This window comes from Nerophis ophidion, linkage group LG24 (assembly GCF_033978795.1).
Source record: "Nerophis ophidion isolate RoL-2023_Sa linkage group LG24, RoL_Noph_v1.0, whole genome shotgun sequence".
NCBI classification, from domain to species: domain Eukaryota; kingdom Metazoa; phylum Chordata; class Actinopteri; order Syngnathiformes; family Syngnathidae; genus Nerophis; species Nerophis ophidion.
This window is the reverse complement of record NC_084634.1, coordinates 38,844,733-38,862,098: the sequence shown is the minus strand read 5'-3', so window position 1 is coordinate 38,862,098 and position 17,366 is coordinate 38,844,733. Positions and strand designations below refer to the sequence as shown.

Genomic DNA, 17,366 nt, shown 5'->3' with positions numbered 1-17,366 from the left:
GTCATACAGAGTGTTTATTAGTTTAAGGGAAAAGGTGGGCAGCACGTTGGAACAGGGGGTTAGTGCATGTGCCTCACAATACGAAGGTCCTGAGTAGTCCTGGGTTCAATCCCGGGTTCGGGATCTTTCTGTGCTGAGTATGCATGTTTTCCCTGTGAGTTTGCATTTTGTCCTCCGGGCACTCCGGCCTCCTCCCACCTCCAAAGACATGCACCTCGGGATAGGCCCCTCCCACCTCCAAAGACATGCACCTGGGGATAGGCCCCTCCCACCTCCAAAGACATGCACCTGGGGATAGGCCCCTCCCACCTCCAAAGACATGCACCTGGGGATAGGCCTCTCCCACCTCCAAAGACATGCACCTGGGGATAGGCCCCTCCCACCTCCAAAGACATGCACCTGGGGATAGGCCCCTCCCACCTCCAAAGACATGCACCTGGGGATAGGTTGATTGGCAACACTAAATGGTCCCTAGTGTGTGAATGTTGTCTGTCTATCTGTGTTGGCCCTGTGATGAGGTGGCCACTTGTCCAGGGTGTACACCGCCTTCCGTCCGAATGCAGCTGAGATAGGCTCCAGCACCCCTCTTGACCCCAAGAGGGACAAGCGTTAGAAAATGGATGGAGGCAGAAGGTATCTTTTTGACATGACTGATTGTAAACGGAGGTCACAACATTGAGTATTTTACCGGGGGGGGCGTGGCTAAAGGATAAAGCTGCCAAATCGAAAACGTGTTCTAAATACTTTGCATTCATGTTATAGAATCGTACATTACATTTTCAACTAGAGATGTCCGATAATGGCTTTTTTGACGATATCCGATATTTTCCAACTCTTAATTACCCATTCCGATATCAACTGATACCGATATATGCAGTCGTGCAATGAACACATTATTATGCCTCATTTAGTTGTGATGCCCTGCTGGATGCATTAAACTATGTAACAAGGTTTTCCAAAATAAATCAGCTCAAGTAGGGACGGCGTGGCGCAGTGGTAGAGTGGCCGTGCGCAACGGGAGAGTGGCCGTGCGCAACCCGAGGGTCTCTGGTTCAATCCCCACCTAGCACCAACCTCGTCACATCCGTTGTGTCCTCAGCAAGACACTTCACCCTTGCCCCTGATGGGTGCTGGTTAGCGACTTGCATGGCAGCTCCCTCCATCAGTGTGTGAATGTGTGTGTGAATGTGGAAGTAGTGTCAAAGCGCTTTGAGTACCTTGAAGGTAGAAAAGCGCTATACAAGTACATCCCATTTAAGTTATGGAAAAAAATGCCAACATGGCACTGCCATATTTATTATTGAAGTCACAAAGTGCATTATTTTTTTTAATATCCCTCAAAACAGCAACTTGGAATTTGGGATATGCTCTCCCTGAGTGAGCATGAAGAGGTTGAGGTGGGCGTGGTTGGGGGGGTGTATATTGCAGTGTCCCGGAAGATTTAGTGCTGCAAGGTGTTCTGGGTATTTGTTCTGTTCTGTTTATGTTGTTACGGTGCGGATGTTCTCCTGAAATGTGTTTTTTTATTCTTGTTTGGTGTGGGTTCACAGTGTGGCGCATATTTGTAAGAGTGTTAAAGTTGTTTGTACGGCCACCCTCAATGTGACCTGTATGGCTGTTGACCAAGTCGTAGATATTATGTGAATGAGCCAGCATGCAAAGGCAGTGTCTTTAAGGCATGCATCCCCAATTTTTTTGGGGGGGTGGAAATCGGGGAAAATGGTTGCTACGGGAGATTTTCTGGAGGGGCACTGAAATTGTGGAGTCTCCAGGGAAAATGGGGAGGGTTGGCAAGTATGACTGGGAGACGCAACTGCTCTGTACTTCTTCCTATGTCCGTGTACCACTCCATACAGCGGCGTTTTAAAAAGTCATACATTTTAGGTTTTGATAGCGATATTTTCAGATATTACATTTAAAGCATTTATTGAAAATAGAGATGTCCGATAATATCGAACATCTCTATTTTCAACGATAATAATTTTAGTAAATTATTGACTATACGTTCTGTGGAACATTACATAGGACATGCAAGTGTCAAAAAGACAGCCAAAAGAGATTGGTATGTGAGAATAAATGTAAAGGTTAAATATATTATAGAAATGCACCCAATACCGAAACTTTATTTTTTTTTCCGGGGTTTTTGCATGTCAGCACTTTGTGTGAATAATTTTTTTTTTTTTTCCTCCCCAATTTTGCTCACATCCCTGCACTCCAACATGACGCTCGTAGTTATGGGACGTTTCAGCACAACATGTTACGACAAAAAGTAGTGTCTCCTGGCCAGTAACGTTAGACAAAAGCATACACGAGTCTGAATATTAAGAAACGACCTCTGTCTTGTCAGCGTGCGTCCCTCACTCCAAAGCAGCTACTCCCATGAATCAAATGGCCTGGAATGTTGGCTTGGCTGCATCAGAGGTGCCGGGACTGATTTTCCATGATGTGAGTGTGTCGTGGGGGAGCTTTAAATAGCTGCCTGTTGTTTGGCTCCTTAGGATGAGAGGGCTGCGGTTGGGTGCAAATTGATGGTATGGATGTTTGGGTGCCAATTGTGAAGTTGGGGATTGAGAGGGAGCATTATAAGTCCTGGCGTACAAATACTATATATTCACTGCAGGGGTACCGGCACCTCTGCCTAAAAGTCACACAAGTAAAGATCCTTTGATCAAATATTGATTACTCGAGCACACCGCTATTCAACAGGCGACTTGGGGCCAAATTCGCACCGGGAAGGACACCACATTGTCCCCCCAATCCAGTTCAAAACCTGAGAGACAAATATTTTTGCAGCAAATTTATAAAAACACCACAGTGCTCCTGTTATAAAGAGGAAGTTGGACCACTGTAAACACATAAGAAGATCATTGCATTGACATTTCAAACTTCCGAGCAAACACAGAACACTGGTGTCCATAGTCATTGTCACCGACGTACCACTGGGGGGAGTTTTTCCTTGCCCTTATGTGGGCTCGACCGAGGATGTCGTTGTGGTTTATGCAGCCCTTTGAGACACTTGTGATTTAGGGCTATATAAATAAACATTGATTGATTGATTGAAAGGGGCTTCACGGTGGCAGAGGGGTTAGTGCGTCTGCCTCACAATACGAAGGTCCTGCAGTCCTGGGTTCAAATCCAGGCTCGGGATCTTTCTGTGTGGAGTTTGCATGTTCTCCCCGTGAATGCGTGGGTTCACTCCGGGTACTCCGGCTTCCTCCCACTTCCAAAGACATGCACCTGGGGATAGGTTGATTGGCAACACTAAAATTGGCCCTAGTGTGTGAATGAATGTGAGTGTGAATGTTGTCTATCTGTGTTGGCCCTGCGATGAGGTGGCGACTTGTCCAGGGTGTACCCCGCCTTCCACCCGATTGTAGCTGAGATAGGCGCCAGCGCCCCCCACAACCCCGAAAGGGAATAAGCGGTAGAAAATGGATGGATGGATGATTGATTGAAAGTCAGGATTAATATAACGTTCCTCAAGGCACCCTTATAAGTCCTCTCCTTTTTGGCAGTTTAGCATTTTTTTCTCAATGTAATTCATGTGACCATGGTGTTAATGTTGTTTTACTTCCGATGCAGTTTGTGCTGGGCGATATGGCCTTTTATTAATATCTGTCACGATACACAATATATATCTGGATATGTTGCCTTAGCCTTGAATGAACACTTGATGCATATAATCACAGCAGTATGATGATTCTATGTGTCTACATTCAAACATTCTTCTTCATACTGCATTGATATATGCTATTTTTAAACTTTCATGCAGAGAGGGAAACCACAACTAAAAGTGTATTTATGAAACAGTTATTAAGCAGTGGCACAAACATTCATGTCATTTCAAAACAGAAAGTGCAAGATTGTCAGAGACATTTTAAAACAAGCTATTAGTGCACTTTTGTGCATGATGTCACTAAGATGACTTATCAAAACAACACTCAATTAAAGTGTACTTTTTGTACAGAACGCCACTACAATAGTTTAAAACAAATAAAGTGTGCTTTTGTGCATGATGTCAGACAAGATATTTCAATAACTGTCAAATAAAAATGAGCTGCATACTAGGTCCCTGCGGAAGTTATCTCCTTCTGTTGTTGACTTTTTTTTTTCCATACGGTGTTGATGTGGAAATGGTTGCTTCGGAATTTTGTTGGTGTGGCACCGGCCGGAGATGTTGACATGCAGAGTTTCAAGCACTCATTATTCTCTAGCGGGTGACTTTTCAAATGATGCTACATTAGCAGGGTTGATACTTTTTGTAGCAACGCTTTTGCTGCATAAATGTTGAACATATTCCTGCTTGAAGCTAAATCACGGCCAGACGATGGACCCCGTGCTGTTTTTCTTGGGAATTAATTCGTCCTTCATTTGTTACCAGATTCACACCTTCTCTCTCTCTCGTATTACCACCCGCACCTCACCGTTAGCATCACAGCTAACATTACCATGTCGCTTCCTCTCTGCTCTGCGGGAGCGTATGACATGGCACACATGACAATGTGAGAGAAGGTGCGCTTGTTTTATTTCTGTGTGAGAAGGAGAGACAAGAAAGAGTGGGAAACGCATGCAGTGTAATGCCAGCAGCTAAAAGCAACTGTGTGAGAACTTATTCTCAAATATCACGATATCGTCATTTTCTATTTTGCACAGGGACAATCCTGCAATGTATCACGTATATCAATATATATCGCCCAGCCCTAGATGCAGTCATTTGTTTAAAGTCTTTAGTTATAATTGTGGTGTTCCTCAATTCCATTTTCGGTCCTCTCTTTTTCATCATTTGGGCTCAATAACTGTCAAATAAAAATGAGCTGCATACTAAGTCCCTGCGGAAGTTATCTTGTTATCTTGGCCTGCAAGATCAGTTAAAAAAAACCTCACATTTTTGCATAAGGTCCTTTTAAGAGTAACAGAGTGCTCCTGTAACTCTGATAAAATAAGTAAACCAAAATCAAATGTTTACTGTAGAGGAAGCTGGTTCTCCGGAATATACACATCAAGACTCCTCGTGAAGGCAGAAGTGCCGCCCACTGGTCCTTAGGTTTCTGGAAATATGGCCCTCAAAACAATTTATTTAAATATCCCTGCCCTATTAGCTTTGGCATTACTTAAAGGGGAACATTATCACAATTTTAAAAGGGTTAAAAACAATAAAAATCAGTTCCCAGTGGCTTGTTTTATTTTTCGAAGTTTTTTTCAAAATTTTACATCCCCCGGAATATCCCTTAAAAAAGCTTTAAACTGCTTGTTTTTCGCTAATTGCGATGCGACTGTCCATTTCCCTGTGATGTCACACAGTGCTGCCAATGTAAACAAACAATGGCGAATAGCACAGCAAGATAAAGCGACATTAGCTCGGATTCAGACTTGGATTTCAGCGGCTTAAGCTATTCAACAGATTACGCATGTATTGAAACAGATGGTCGGAGTATGGAGGCAGATATCGAAAAAGAAATTGAAGAAGAAACTGAAGCTATTGAGCGAATAGCTATTGACGCTATTCGGCCATAGCATGGGTGTACCTAATGAAGTGGCACATAGCATGGCTGCCTTATTAGCATCGCCGGTAAAATGTGCGGTCCAAACGATCAGGACTTTCGCATCTTGTGACACTGGAGCAACTTAAATCCGTCGATTGGTAAGTGTTTGGTTCGCACTAAATGTGGGTATCTAGTTTCAAATGTACATACAGCTAGCGTAAATAGCATGTTAGCATCGATTAGCGTAGCATGTTAGCATTGATTAGCTGGCAGTCACGCCGCGACCAAATATGTCTGATTAGCACATAAGTCAATAACATCAACAAAACTCACCTTTGTGATTTTGTTGACTTTATCGTTGGAAATGCATCTGCAGGTTATCCGTACATCTTTGTGCCATGTCTGTCTTAGCATCGCCGGTAAAATGTGAAGACACTCTGGTACATTCAATGGGGGTCTGTCGGCAGATTTCTTGCCAGTGGTGCAACTTGAATCCCTCCCTGTTAGTGTTGTTACACCCTCCGACAACACACCGACGAGGCATGATGTCTCCAAGGTTCCAAAAAATAGTCGAAAAAACGGAAAATAACAGAGCTGAGACCCGGTGTTTGTAATGTGAAAATGGCGGCTATGTTACCTCGGTGACGTCACGTTCTGACGTCATCGCTACAAGACCGATAAACAGAAAGGCGTTTAACTCGCCAAAATTCACCCATTTAGAGTTCGGAAATCGGTTAAAAAAATACATGGTCTTTTTTTCTGCACCATCAAGGTATATATTGACGCTTGCGTAGGTTTGGTGATAATGTTCCCCTTTAACACCAAAGGATCCTTAGAGGTCGCGTGATGACACATTGCCGTGTGCGAGCTTATATTCAAACTGTCGCTGAGGTGCCGATGACATGCAAACAGGCAGTTAAGGGCCATCTTCCCGAGCGTGACCTAAAAAGTGCTTGTGAGTTATGACTCATTATAGGTGGCTCTAATTGTTGTGACGTGGGTCTTCAATGCGTTAATGCGCAACGCACACATACCACTCGTTTTAGGATATGAGATGTAGCGCTTGGTTCATGATGCTACATCCCCTAGGCCAGGAGTGCCCATTACGTCGATCGCGAGCTACCAGTGGATTGTAGAGGGTGTGTCAGCCCATCGCCAGCCAGGCATTAAAAAATAGACCTAAAAATTAGTGATCATTAATCTTCATGGTCCTGGGTATGACGTTAAACTACATCCAGGCATGAGATGGGAGGTTGTGTGTGGGGTTAGTGAGTCCCAACTAACGTCTATAAAATGCACACAAAGCGCCATAAAGCTGAGCGGGTCCCTGGGTAAATGGGGCGCGGACAACAAACAGGACAGACTAAGTTCAACAGCCCAGTAAGGCAATTAGTCTAGGACAGGGGTGCCCACACTTTTTCTGCAGGCGAGCTACTTTTCAATTGACCGACTTGAGGGGATCTACCTCATTTATATATATCATTTATATTTATTTATTTATGAAAGAGACATTTTTGTAAACAAGTTAAATGTGTTTAATGATAATACAAGCATGTGTAACACATATAGATGTCTTTCTTTCACGAAGACAAGAATATAAGTTGGTGTATTACCTGATTCTGATGACTTGCATTGATTGGAATCAGACAGTAATGATGATCCATCCATCCATCCATCTTCTTCCGCTTATCCGAGGTCGGGTCGCGGGGGCAACAGCCTAAGCAGGGAAACCCAGACTTCCCTTTCCCCAACCCCTTCGTCTAACGCCCACATTTTCAAATGGAGGAGAAAAAAAGTTGTCCTTTCTGTACAATACCACATGAAAGTGGTTGGTTTTTGGCATCTAATTCATCCAGCTTCCATACACTTATCAAGAAAAACATTGGCGGCAAATTCCGTAGCTTGCTTGATTGACATTCATGGCACCCGAAAGTCTTGTGAGATGACGCTGGCTGCTGCCAGTTCATTATTATGAAAAAATGACAGAGAGGAAGGCGAGAAACACTTTTTATTTCAACAGACTTTCGCGCCGTCCCTTCCGTCAAAACTCACATTTCCTATCTTCACAATAAAAGCCCTGCTTCATGCTGCCTGCGCTAACAAAATAAGAGTCTCGGAAAGCTGGCGTGCACATCACTTTCTGAGGGATCGCTTGTGCATGCCAGTTTTCCGAGACTCTGTATTTAGTTAGCGCAGGCAGCATGAAGCAGGGCTTTTATTGTGAAGATAGGAAATGTGCAGTCGGCCTTTAGAGTTTTGACGGAAGGTACGGCGCGAGAGTCTGTTGAAATAAAAAGTGTTTCTCGCCTTCCTCTCGGTCATATTTTCATAATAATGATCTTGCAGCAGCCAGCGTCATCTCACAAGACCCTCGGGTGCCGTGAATGTCAATCAAGCAAGCTACGGAATTTGCCGCCAATGTTTTTCTTGATAAGTGTATGGAAGCTGGATGAATTAGATGCCAAAAACCAACCACTTTCATGTGGTATTGTACAGAAAGGACAACTTTTTTTCTCCTCCATTTGAAAATGAGGGCGTTAGACGAAGGGGTTGGGGAAAGGGAAGTCTGGGTCATTTAAGTGACGTCTTGGTGAAGATTGATGATCACTAATTTTTAGGCCTATTTTTTTTAAAAGCCTGGCTCGAGATCGACTGACACACCCCCCGCGGTCGACTGGTAGCTCGCGATCGACGTAATGGGCACCCCTGGTCTAGGAGAAGGATCTCTGATATAAAATACCCCTTCCAACCCGCACCAAGCCAGCGTGGAAGGTGTAGGCTAATAACCAGCATGAAAAGTACGCCAAATGGTAGAAGCATGCTGAGGCTTTCGTCCAGCAGTGGACTGACAACGGCTGATGATGATGAATCTTCACGAAGACGTCACTTTCGTCATTTGATTGACATTCACGGCACCCAAAGATCTTCTGAGATAACACTGGTTGATCGAGGGGAAGGCGAGAAACACTTTTTATTTCAACAGACTCTCGCATCGTACCTGCCGTCACAACGCTAAAGACCGACTGCACAGTTCCTGCCTTCACAATAAAAGCGCTGCTTCATCATGGCTGCGCTAACAAAATAAAAGTCTCAAAAAACTGGCGTGCACGGAGTTTGCCGCCATTGTATTTCTTGTAAAGTTTATAAAAACGAGTAGGGAGGCTAGACAAATAAGATGCCAAAAACAACCACTCTTGTGGTATCAAACAGAAAGGAGCACTTTTTTTCTCCTCCATTTGAAAATGTGAACTTTATTAGCACTACTGTCTGATTCTAATCAATGCAAGTCATCAGAATCAGGTAATACTCCAACTTATATTCTTGTCTTCATGAAAGAAAGGACTCTATACGTTTTAAACATGCTTGTATTATTATTAAACACCTTTCCCTTGTTAACAAAAACGTCTATATAAGAATGAGGTAGATCCCCTCGACTTGGTCAATTGAAAAATAGCTCGCCTGCAGAAAAAGTTTGGGCACCCATTCCCGAGGCCAAGCGTGTCAAATGTAAGGCCCGTGGGCCAGATCAGGCCCGCCAACAGGCTTTTTCCGGCCCACGGGATGAGTTTGCTAAGTATAAAACATAACCTGGGATTTTTGAATGAAGAAAACTGCTATTCTAAATGTGTCCACTGGATGTCGCAATAGCAATCTTTTGTATCTTTGTAGATGATGCTACAAAAGTACAAAATTAACCACATTTTAGTACATCAGTCGAGGAAAATGATCAAACTACATAAAAAACATCTTGTAATTACATTTTGATACTTGTCCAGGGTGTACGCCGCCTTCTGCCCAATGGAGCTGAGATAGGCTCCAGCACCCCCCGCCACCCCGAAAGGGATAAGTGGTAGAAAATGAGTGGATATTATTTTTTGATCTTGATCAATTGAAAATTAACACTAATGAGTTGACTGATGAACATCATCACATAATTTATTCAGAAAATATAAATGACGACAAATAAAGTATATGCTTTTAACCGCAACAGGTAATTGATTTAAAAAAAACAAAAAACATAATGATTTGTACAATTTCACAATGTGCTTGTTCTATTTTTAAATAAAGACAACAATTTGAAGTTGTCTTTATTTTTAAGTTATCGTGCCGTGATTTTACCAGTCCGGCCCACTTAGGAGTAGATTTTTCTCCATGTGGCCCCTCATCTGAAATGACTTTGACACCCCTGCTCTAGGCATTAGAAAAAATGTCTTAACTCTTTAACCTAATCAGGAAGGGAACCTGACTTTTTATCAACTCTTGTGATAGCTCCTGGAGCTGTTTGACAGCGAGGATCCAAGGGAGAGGGACTTCCTGAAGACCATCTTGCACCGGATTTATGGGAAGTTCCTGGGGCTTCGGGCCTTCATCCGGAAGCAGATTAACAACATCTTCTTGCGGTCAGTCATGTCTTGTTGTTGTTACTACTAAGAATAATACTGTCTTTATGGGTCCTCATGGGAGAAAGCATAAGAAATGTACAGTGTACCCAAAAATTGTTTGGTTTAGAAGCCAGTGAAGTATGTGGAGAAGAGAGGAAGTTATGTCTTGTTTTCAGCAGCAGTGGCCCACAAATCTAACTGAAAAAGGACTTACTGGAACTGCAAAAAATACAAATCCCGTTTCCATATGAGTTGGGAAATTGTGTTAGATGTAAACATAAACAGAATACAATGATTTGCAAATAATTTAAACCCATATTCAGTTGAATATGCTACAAAGACAACATATAACATAGGGACGGCGTGGCGCAGTGGAAGAGTGGCTGTGCGCAACCCGAGGGTCCCTCGTTCAATTCAAACCTCGTCATGTCCGTTGTGTCCTGAGCAAGACACTTCACCCTTGCCCCTGATGGGTGCTGGTTGGCGCCTTGCATGGCAGCGCCCTCCATCAGTGTGTGAATGTGTGTGTGAATGGGTAAATGTGGAAGTAGTGTCAAAGCGCTTTGAGTACCTTGAAGGTAGAAAAGCGCTATACAAGTACAACCCATTTATATATTTATTATTTATTTATTTATTTGATGTTCAAACTGATAAATATTAATTTTTTTGCAAATAATCATTAACTTTAGAATTTGATGCCAGCAACATGTGACAAAGAAGTTGGGAAAGGTGGCAACAAATACTGATAAAGTTGAGGGATGCTCATCAAACACTTATTTGGAACAAGAATGGAACAGAATTCCACTTTTAAAGCTTCAACAATTAGTTTCCTCAGTCCCCAAACGTTTATTGAGTGTTGTTAGAAGAAAAGGTGATGTCACACAGTGGTGAACATGCCCTTTCCCAACTACTTTGGCACGTGTTGCAGCCATGAAATTCTAAGTTCATTATTATTTGCAAAAAAATAAAATAAAGTTTATGAGTTTGAACATCAAATATGTTGTCTTTGTAGTGCATTCAACTGAATATGGGTTGAAAGGGATTTGCAAATCATTGTATTCCGTTTGTATTTACATCTAATACAAATTTCTAACTCATATGGAAATGGGGTTTGTACATTTTCCGAATGTTGCAGTGGTAATGTGGCCACACTGGTCCGTGTTTCCTGTTAGGCAATAAGTGCCTCACCCTTGTTGTTTTCCTTAAACCGTGTCTTTACATTATTGCACCTCAAACATATCAATCTTGCAAAGTGAAGATAAATTGCATCAGCCCTTTCCCCGCAGCATGTTTGATTCTGTACAGCTCCTGTTGCTGTGTGACAATGGGATTTAGTTGATTGAAACAGGGGGCCCTTGATGTCTTTTCCAACAGGCAAGGGCGGCAAAATGGGTGCACCCACTTTGACCATCTGCCTCTCGTGATAAATATAGTGCCACAGTTGTCAGGCACTGTATGGACATACCACAAACACATTGATAGAGGGAAACAGAACAGGGGAAGGATTTATTTGACAATCATCAGGGATGTCCACATACTTTCTTTTTTAGCTTATTGTTCGAGCCACAGTGACTGTAAATTTCCGTATGTTTTTTCTAAAATGTAAACATTGTTGTCCTGCTACATTTGCAGGTTCATCTATGAGACTGAACATTTCAATGGCGTCGCTGAACTCTTAGAAATCCTGGGAAGGTGAGTTGTGATGTATTGTTATTGTCAATAGGGCTGTCAAAGTAAAACATTAAAAAGGTGATTAATAATAAAAAAGTGATTGCATTAATTGCGCATTTAATTTTGAACGCACGTGCTCCTTTACCTTAACTGCGGATGGTTACCTGAAGGCAGCACAGGTTGCTTTATGACCAGTGATCAGGTCGATGCATGTCAGTGTAAAAACGATTGAAGTTGACTCCCACTGGTGTGCTTGCTGGCAAATCCTACTTTCAACTACACCCAGACAGGACTTTAGATAAAAGCGATCCCAAGTTTTGAGCAAATAAATGACATGCATTCAAGTAAATCATTTTAAAAATGTTCCTGAATGACATTCTGTCAATAACATTTTTATGTACAATAGAAATACATTTTTATTCCCTTTGTTGCTTTTTGTAATTATTCTTATTGTAATATTTTTCTATTTTGTTTCCATTTATACCCCCATTATTTACTTTTTAAATTCGATCTCAATTTTGTACACTGCTGCTGGAATTTAAATTTTCTTGAGGGAACTCTCCTGAAGGAATCAAAAAAGTTCCATCTATCTATCTATCTATCTATCTATCTATCTATCTATCTATCTATCTATCTATCTATCTATCTATCTATCTATCTATCTATCTATCTATCTATCTATCTATCCATCTATCCATCTATCCATCCATCCATCCATCCAGCCATCCATCCAAAAATAGTATTTGTCTGCAAATACTGGCGTCTTTTTTAAAGGCCTACTGAAATGAGATGTTCTTATTTAAACGGGGATAGCAGGTCCATTCTATGTGTCATACTTGATCATTTCGCGATATTGCCATATTTCTGCTGAAAGGATTTAGTAGAGAACATCGACGATGAAGTTCGCAACTTTTGGTCGCTAATAAAAAAGCCTTGCCTGTACCGGAAGTAGCAGACGATGTGCGCGTGACGTCACGGGTTGTGGAGCTCCTCACATCTGAACATTGTTTACAATCATGGCCACCAGCAGCTAGAGCGATTCGGACAGAGAAAGCGACAATTTCCCCATTAATTTGAGCGAGGATGAAAGATTTGTGGATGAGGATAGTGAGAGTGAAGGACTAGGGGAAAAAAAAAAGGCGAGGGCAGTGAGAGCGATTCAGATGTTATTAGACACATTTACTAGGATAATTCTGGAAAATCCCTTATCTACTTATTGTGTTACTAGTGTTTTAGTGAGATTATATGGTACCTGAAAGTCGGAGGGGTGTGGCCACGGGTGTGGTGACCGCCAGTGTCTCCGGTGGGAGGAGGTAATAGTCCGCAGCTGCATGAGGACGTAAGCTCCGCTCATGTCTACAGTAAAAGCCGATTTATTAGCGCAATTTTCTCACCGAAACCTGCCGGTTGACATGTGGTAGAGAAACATGCTCGCTTGACCGCTCTGTTCCATAGTAAAGCTTCACCTTCGGGATTTTTAAACAAGGAAACACCGACTGTGTTTGTGTTGCTGAAGGCGGCCGCAATACACCGCTTTCCACCTACATCTTTCTTCTTTGACGTCTCCATTATTCATTGAACAAATTGCAAAAGATTCAGCAACACAGATGTCCAGAATACTGTGTAATTATGCGATTAAAGCAGACTACTAATAGCTTGGATCGGGCTGGAAAAAAATGTCCGCTACAACCGGTGACGTGAAACACCCGCGTCATCATAAGCGTCATCATACCGCGACGTTTTCAACAGGATACTTCGCGGGAAATTTAAAATTGCAATTTAGTAAACTAAAAAGGCCGTATTGGCATGTGTTGCAATGTTAATATTTCATCATTGATATATAAACTATGAGACTGTGTGGTCGCTAGTAGTGGCTTTCAGTAGTACTTTAAGTTCATTTAAATTAGGCATTAGTAATTTACTGTGATAATTCAAAATGCAAACTAGTGATTAATCTGATTTTAAAAGATGTTTGACAGCATTAATTATTATGCATGTACACGCGGCGCAAGCTATGTTTTTTTCTTTAATAGCCTGCTTTCCGATAAGCATGATAACTGTTAAAAGTTATAAGTTGTGCTTCCTGTCTGCAGCATCATCAATGGCTTTGCGCTACCTTTGAAGGCGGAGCATAAACAGTTTCTAATGAAGGTGCTCATCCCGTTACACACGGCAAAAGGACTGGCCCTCTTTCACGCGCAGGTAGGATTGTACAGTACACTCACTGTCTATATATAAATGTTTCCCTACATGACTTAGTCATAACTACTCATGCATCTGTATTTTCATCTACCACAACACCCGTGTCTTTGCAGTACAAGTGGTGATTCATTTCAGAAAAAGTTTGTAATCTTGCAAAACATGTGTTAGTTAATAATTCTTACATTGAATGGGACCTATAATGATTTGAATCTACTTTCAAAACACTTCCTTGTGGTCTAGATATATTTTGTATATGCTTTGGTGTACACTTTTGCCCCACAGTCATATGTTTTACCTACTTTCTGGGTCTGTCTGCAAACAGTTAGTGTGTACCTGTGATGAGGTGGCGACTTGTCCAGGGTGTACGCTGCCTTCCGCCCGAATGCAGCTGAGATAGGCTCCAGCACCCCCCGCAACCCCGAGTGGGACAAGCGGTAGAAAATGGATATAATATATTTAAGCCAGTGATATATATTTGTACACTCTCTCTCATATATATATATACATATATATATATAGTGAGATATATATACAAACCCCGTTTCCATACGAGTTGCGAAACGTAATACTATGATTTGCAAATCCTTTTCAACCCATATTCAGTTGAATATGCTACAAAGACAACATATTTGATGTTCAAACTGATAAACGATTTGTTTTTTTTGCAAATAATCATTAACTTTAGAATTTGATGCCAGCAACACGTGACAAAGAAGTTGGGAAAGGTGGCAATAAATACTGATGAAGTTGAGGAATGCTCATCAAACACTTATTTGGAACATCCCAAAGGTGTGCAGGCTAATTGGGAACAGGTGGGTGGCATGATTGGGTATAAAAACAGCTTCCATGAAATGCTCAGTAATTCACAAACAAGGATGGGGCGAGGGTCACCAATTTGTTAGGAAATTGTCGAACAGTTTTAGAACTACATTTCTCAACGAGCCATTGCAAGGAATGTAGGGATTTTACCATCTACGGTCTGTAAAATCATCAAAAGGTTCAGAGAATCTGGAGAAATCACTGCATGTAAGCGATGATATCACGGACCTTTGATCTCTCAGGCGGTACTGCATCAAAAACCGATATCAGTGTGTAAAGGACATCACCACATGGGCTCAGGAACACTTCATAAAACCACTGTCAGTAACTACAGTTGGTCGCTCCAGTGTTAGTGCAAGTTAGAACTCTACTATGCAAAGCGAAAGCCATTTATCAACAACATCCAGGAACGCCGCCGACTTCGCTGGGCCCGACCTCATCTAAGATGGACTGATGCAAAGTGGTAAAGTGTTCCGTGGTCTGACGAGTCCACATTTCACATTATATTTGGAAACTGTGGACTTGGTGTCCTCCAGAACAAAGAGGAAAATAACCATCCGGATTGTTGTAGGCGCAAAGTTCAAAAGCCAATATCTGTGATGGCACCATTAATGCTGAATGGTCCAGACAGGTTTTTGGAGCAACATATGTTGTCATCCAAGCAACGTTATCATGGACGTCCCTGCTTATTTCAGCAATACAATGCCAAGGTGAGACTTAAATGCTTCTACAAAATCCATCAATCCATTTTCTACCGCTTGTCCCGTTTGGGGTCGCGGGGCAATACAAAATGTCAGACAATTGTAGGCCGGAACCGATACTCAATAAGTCTATTCATGTAACCGTAAACTGTAACTGTAAATGGAAATGAACTTTAAGAACTTTGCAATCGATGAATTGCTAAGTCTTTGTGTTTTTTTCTTCGTCTGTGTCATTTTAAAGGGTAGACAAGAGGTGTCACTGCGTGCATCACACTCAGCACCTGAGCACCTTTATTCCACAGTAAAATTACATGAATATTTGTTTTGGTTTGAGCAGGCGGAACCTGCAATTCTCATCCGCACATTTTCCTGTGTGTAGTCGTGGTAGCGACACTCGCTCTAATGTCGGTGCTTCAACTAAAGATTTTGAAACAATTGTCACTTTTTTTAGGGACGGCGTGGCGCGGTGGAGGAGTGGCCGTGCGCAACCCGAGGGTCACTGGTTCAAATCCCACCTAGTACCAACCTCGTCACGTCCGTTGTGTCCTGAGCAAGACACTTCACCCTTGCTCCTGATGGGTGCTGGTTGGCGCCTTGCATGGCAGCTCCCTCCATCAGTGTGTGAATGGGTAAATGTGGAAGTAGTGTCAAAGCGCTTTGAGTACCTTGAAGGTAGAAAAGCGCTATACAAGTACAACCCATTTATCATTTATCATTTATTTAATGTACACATTGCTTCAAAACCATCCATCCATTTTCTACCGCTTATTCCCTTTGGGATGGCGGGGGGCGCTGGTGCCTATCTCAGCTACAATCGTGCGGATGGCAGGGCACACCCTGGACAAGTCGCCACCTCATCGCAGGGCCGCTTCAAAACCATAGGAGAACAATTTTGCAAAGGTGGTGCTGTGTGAACCCCGGAAATGGCGTCATAACAAGCTGAGCAATCACAGATTTATTTCCCCTCTGACTTTATTTCAAAAACAAAAAATCAATTAATCAGAACAAATGAGTAAAAATCAATTTTCTCCATAATTTTCAAACAGTAATTAAGAAATTGAAACAAAACTACCATAAGGAAAAAATAAATATGAAACATGTGCAAGGGAGTGAAGTGAATTATATTTATATATCTTTAGTGACTTAAAGCGCTTTACATAGTGAAAGCCATTATCTAAGTTGCATTCAAACCAGTTTGGGTGACACTGGGAGAAGGTAGTTAAAGTGTCTTGCCCAAGGACACAACAGCAGAGACTAGGATGGCGGAAGCGGGGATCGAACCTGGAACCCTGAAGTTGCTGGCACGGCCGCCAAACCAACCGAGCCATGCCGTTCCAAGGAAAAACTAGAGAAAATGCAACTAAAGCATCGTATTGCAATTTCTTTAGTTTTTGTCTCTGATGGAAAATGTCTATACAAAAGTATCCTATTAAAAATGTCTTAGTTTTGTCTTTGATGCAATTTTTTAAAATAATATCTTACAGAATGTGGGAAGTTTTCATAAGCTTTTTGTTTTGGTCGTCGCCATTAGTGAAGGCTGATTAAAGCCTGTCGATGGTAAACCCGGAGAGGCCTTCTGCAGTGTGTGCAAAAAGAACTTTGAACTTTGCTCAATGGGCATCAACGTTGTGCAATCACACATGCTAGTAGTTCATCACAAGTCGGCGGTTAAAGGCAGGCAGCACTTAAACGGTGTCAAGTTTGGTTTAGCGTGACCAACAAAGCAACTTCTACTGTATAAAATAAATGAAAATGGACATAAACACTCACATTGTGAGCCAATTCTAATACACAGAAGAGTAACAGTTAATGTAAACCAGGGGTCAGGACCAGATGAGTCGCCTGCTGGCCTGTTCTAAAAATAGCTCCAATAGAATAGAATAGAGTTTTATTGTCATTATTGCAATGAACAGGTTCAAAGAACAACGAAATTGGAGCAGCTCCTCCTAAGGTGCATATACAATATGGTAGTATAAATAGTAAAAAAAAAAAAAGATAGAGATGACAGATGTATCTATGTATATGTATATGTATCCACACAGATGCACATCTGCATGCATATGAATACATATACACACAGCAGCACTTACCAGTGAGCTGCCTCTATT

General features: G+C 42.0%; 1 protein-coding gene across 2 annotated transcripts in view; it reads left to right on the top strand.

The window, feature by feature from the left end:
- Nucleotides 1–17,366, top strand: part of LOC133542570 (serine/threonine-protein phosphatase 2A 56 kDa regulatory subunit alpha isoform-like) — a 91,191-nt gene that overhangs the window by 62,233 nt on the left and 11,592 nt on the right. The window contains exons 5-7 of one of the 2 annotated variants that reach the window (XM_061886835.1): nucleotides 9,753–9,883; nucleotides 11,498–11,557; nucleotides 13,630–13,739. In XM_061886835.1, coding sequence (XP_061742819.1) covers nucleotides 9,753–9,883; nucleotides 11,498–11,557; nucleotides 13,630–13,739 — 301 coding nt within the window. The remainder of the gene's footprint in view (nucleotides 1–9,752; nucleotides 9,884–11,497; nucleotides 11,558–13,629; nucleotides 13,740–17,366) is intronic. The other variant, XM_061886834.1, reaches the window with a different exon arrangement.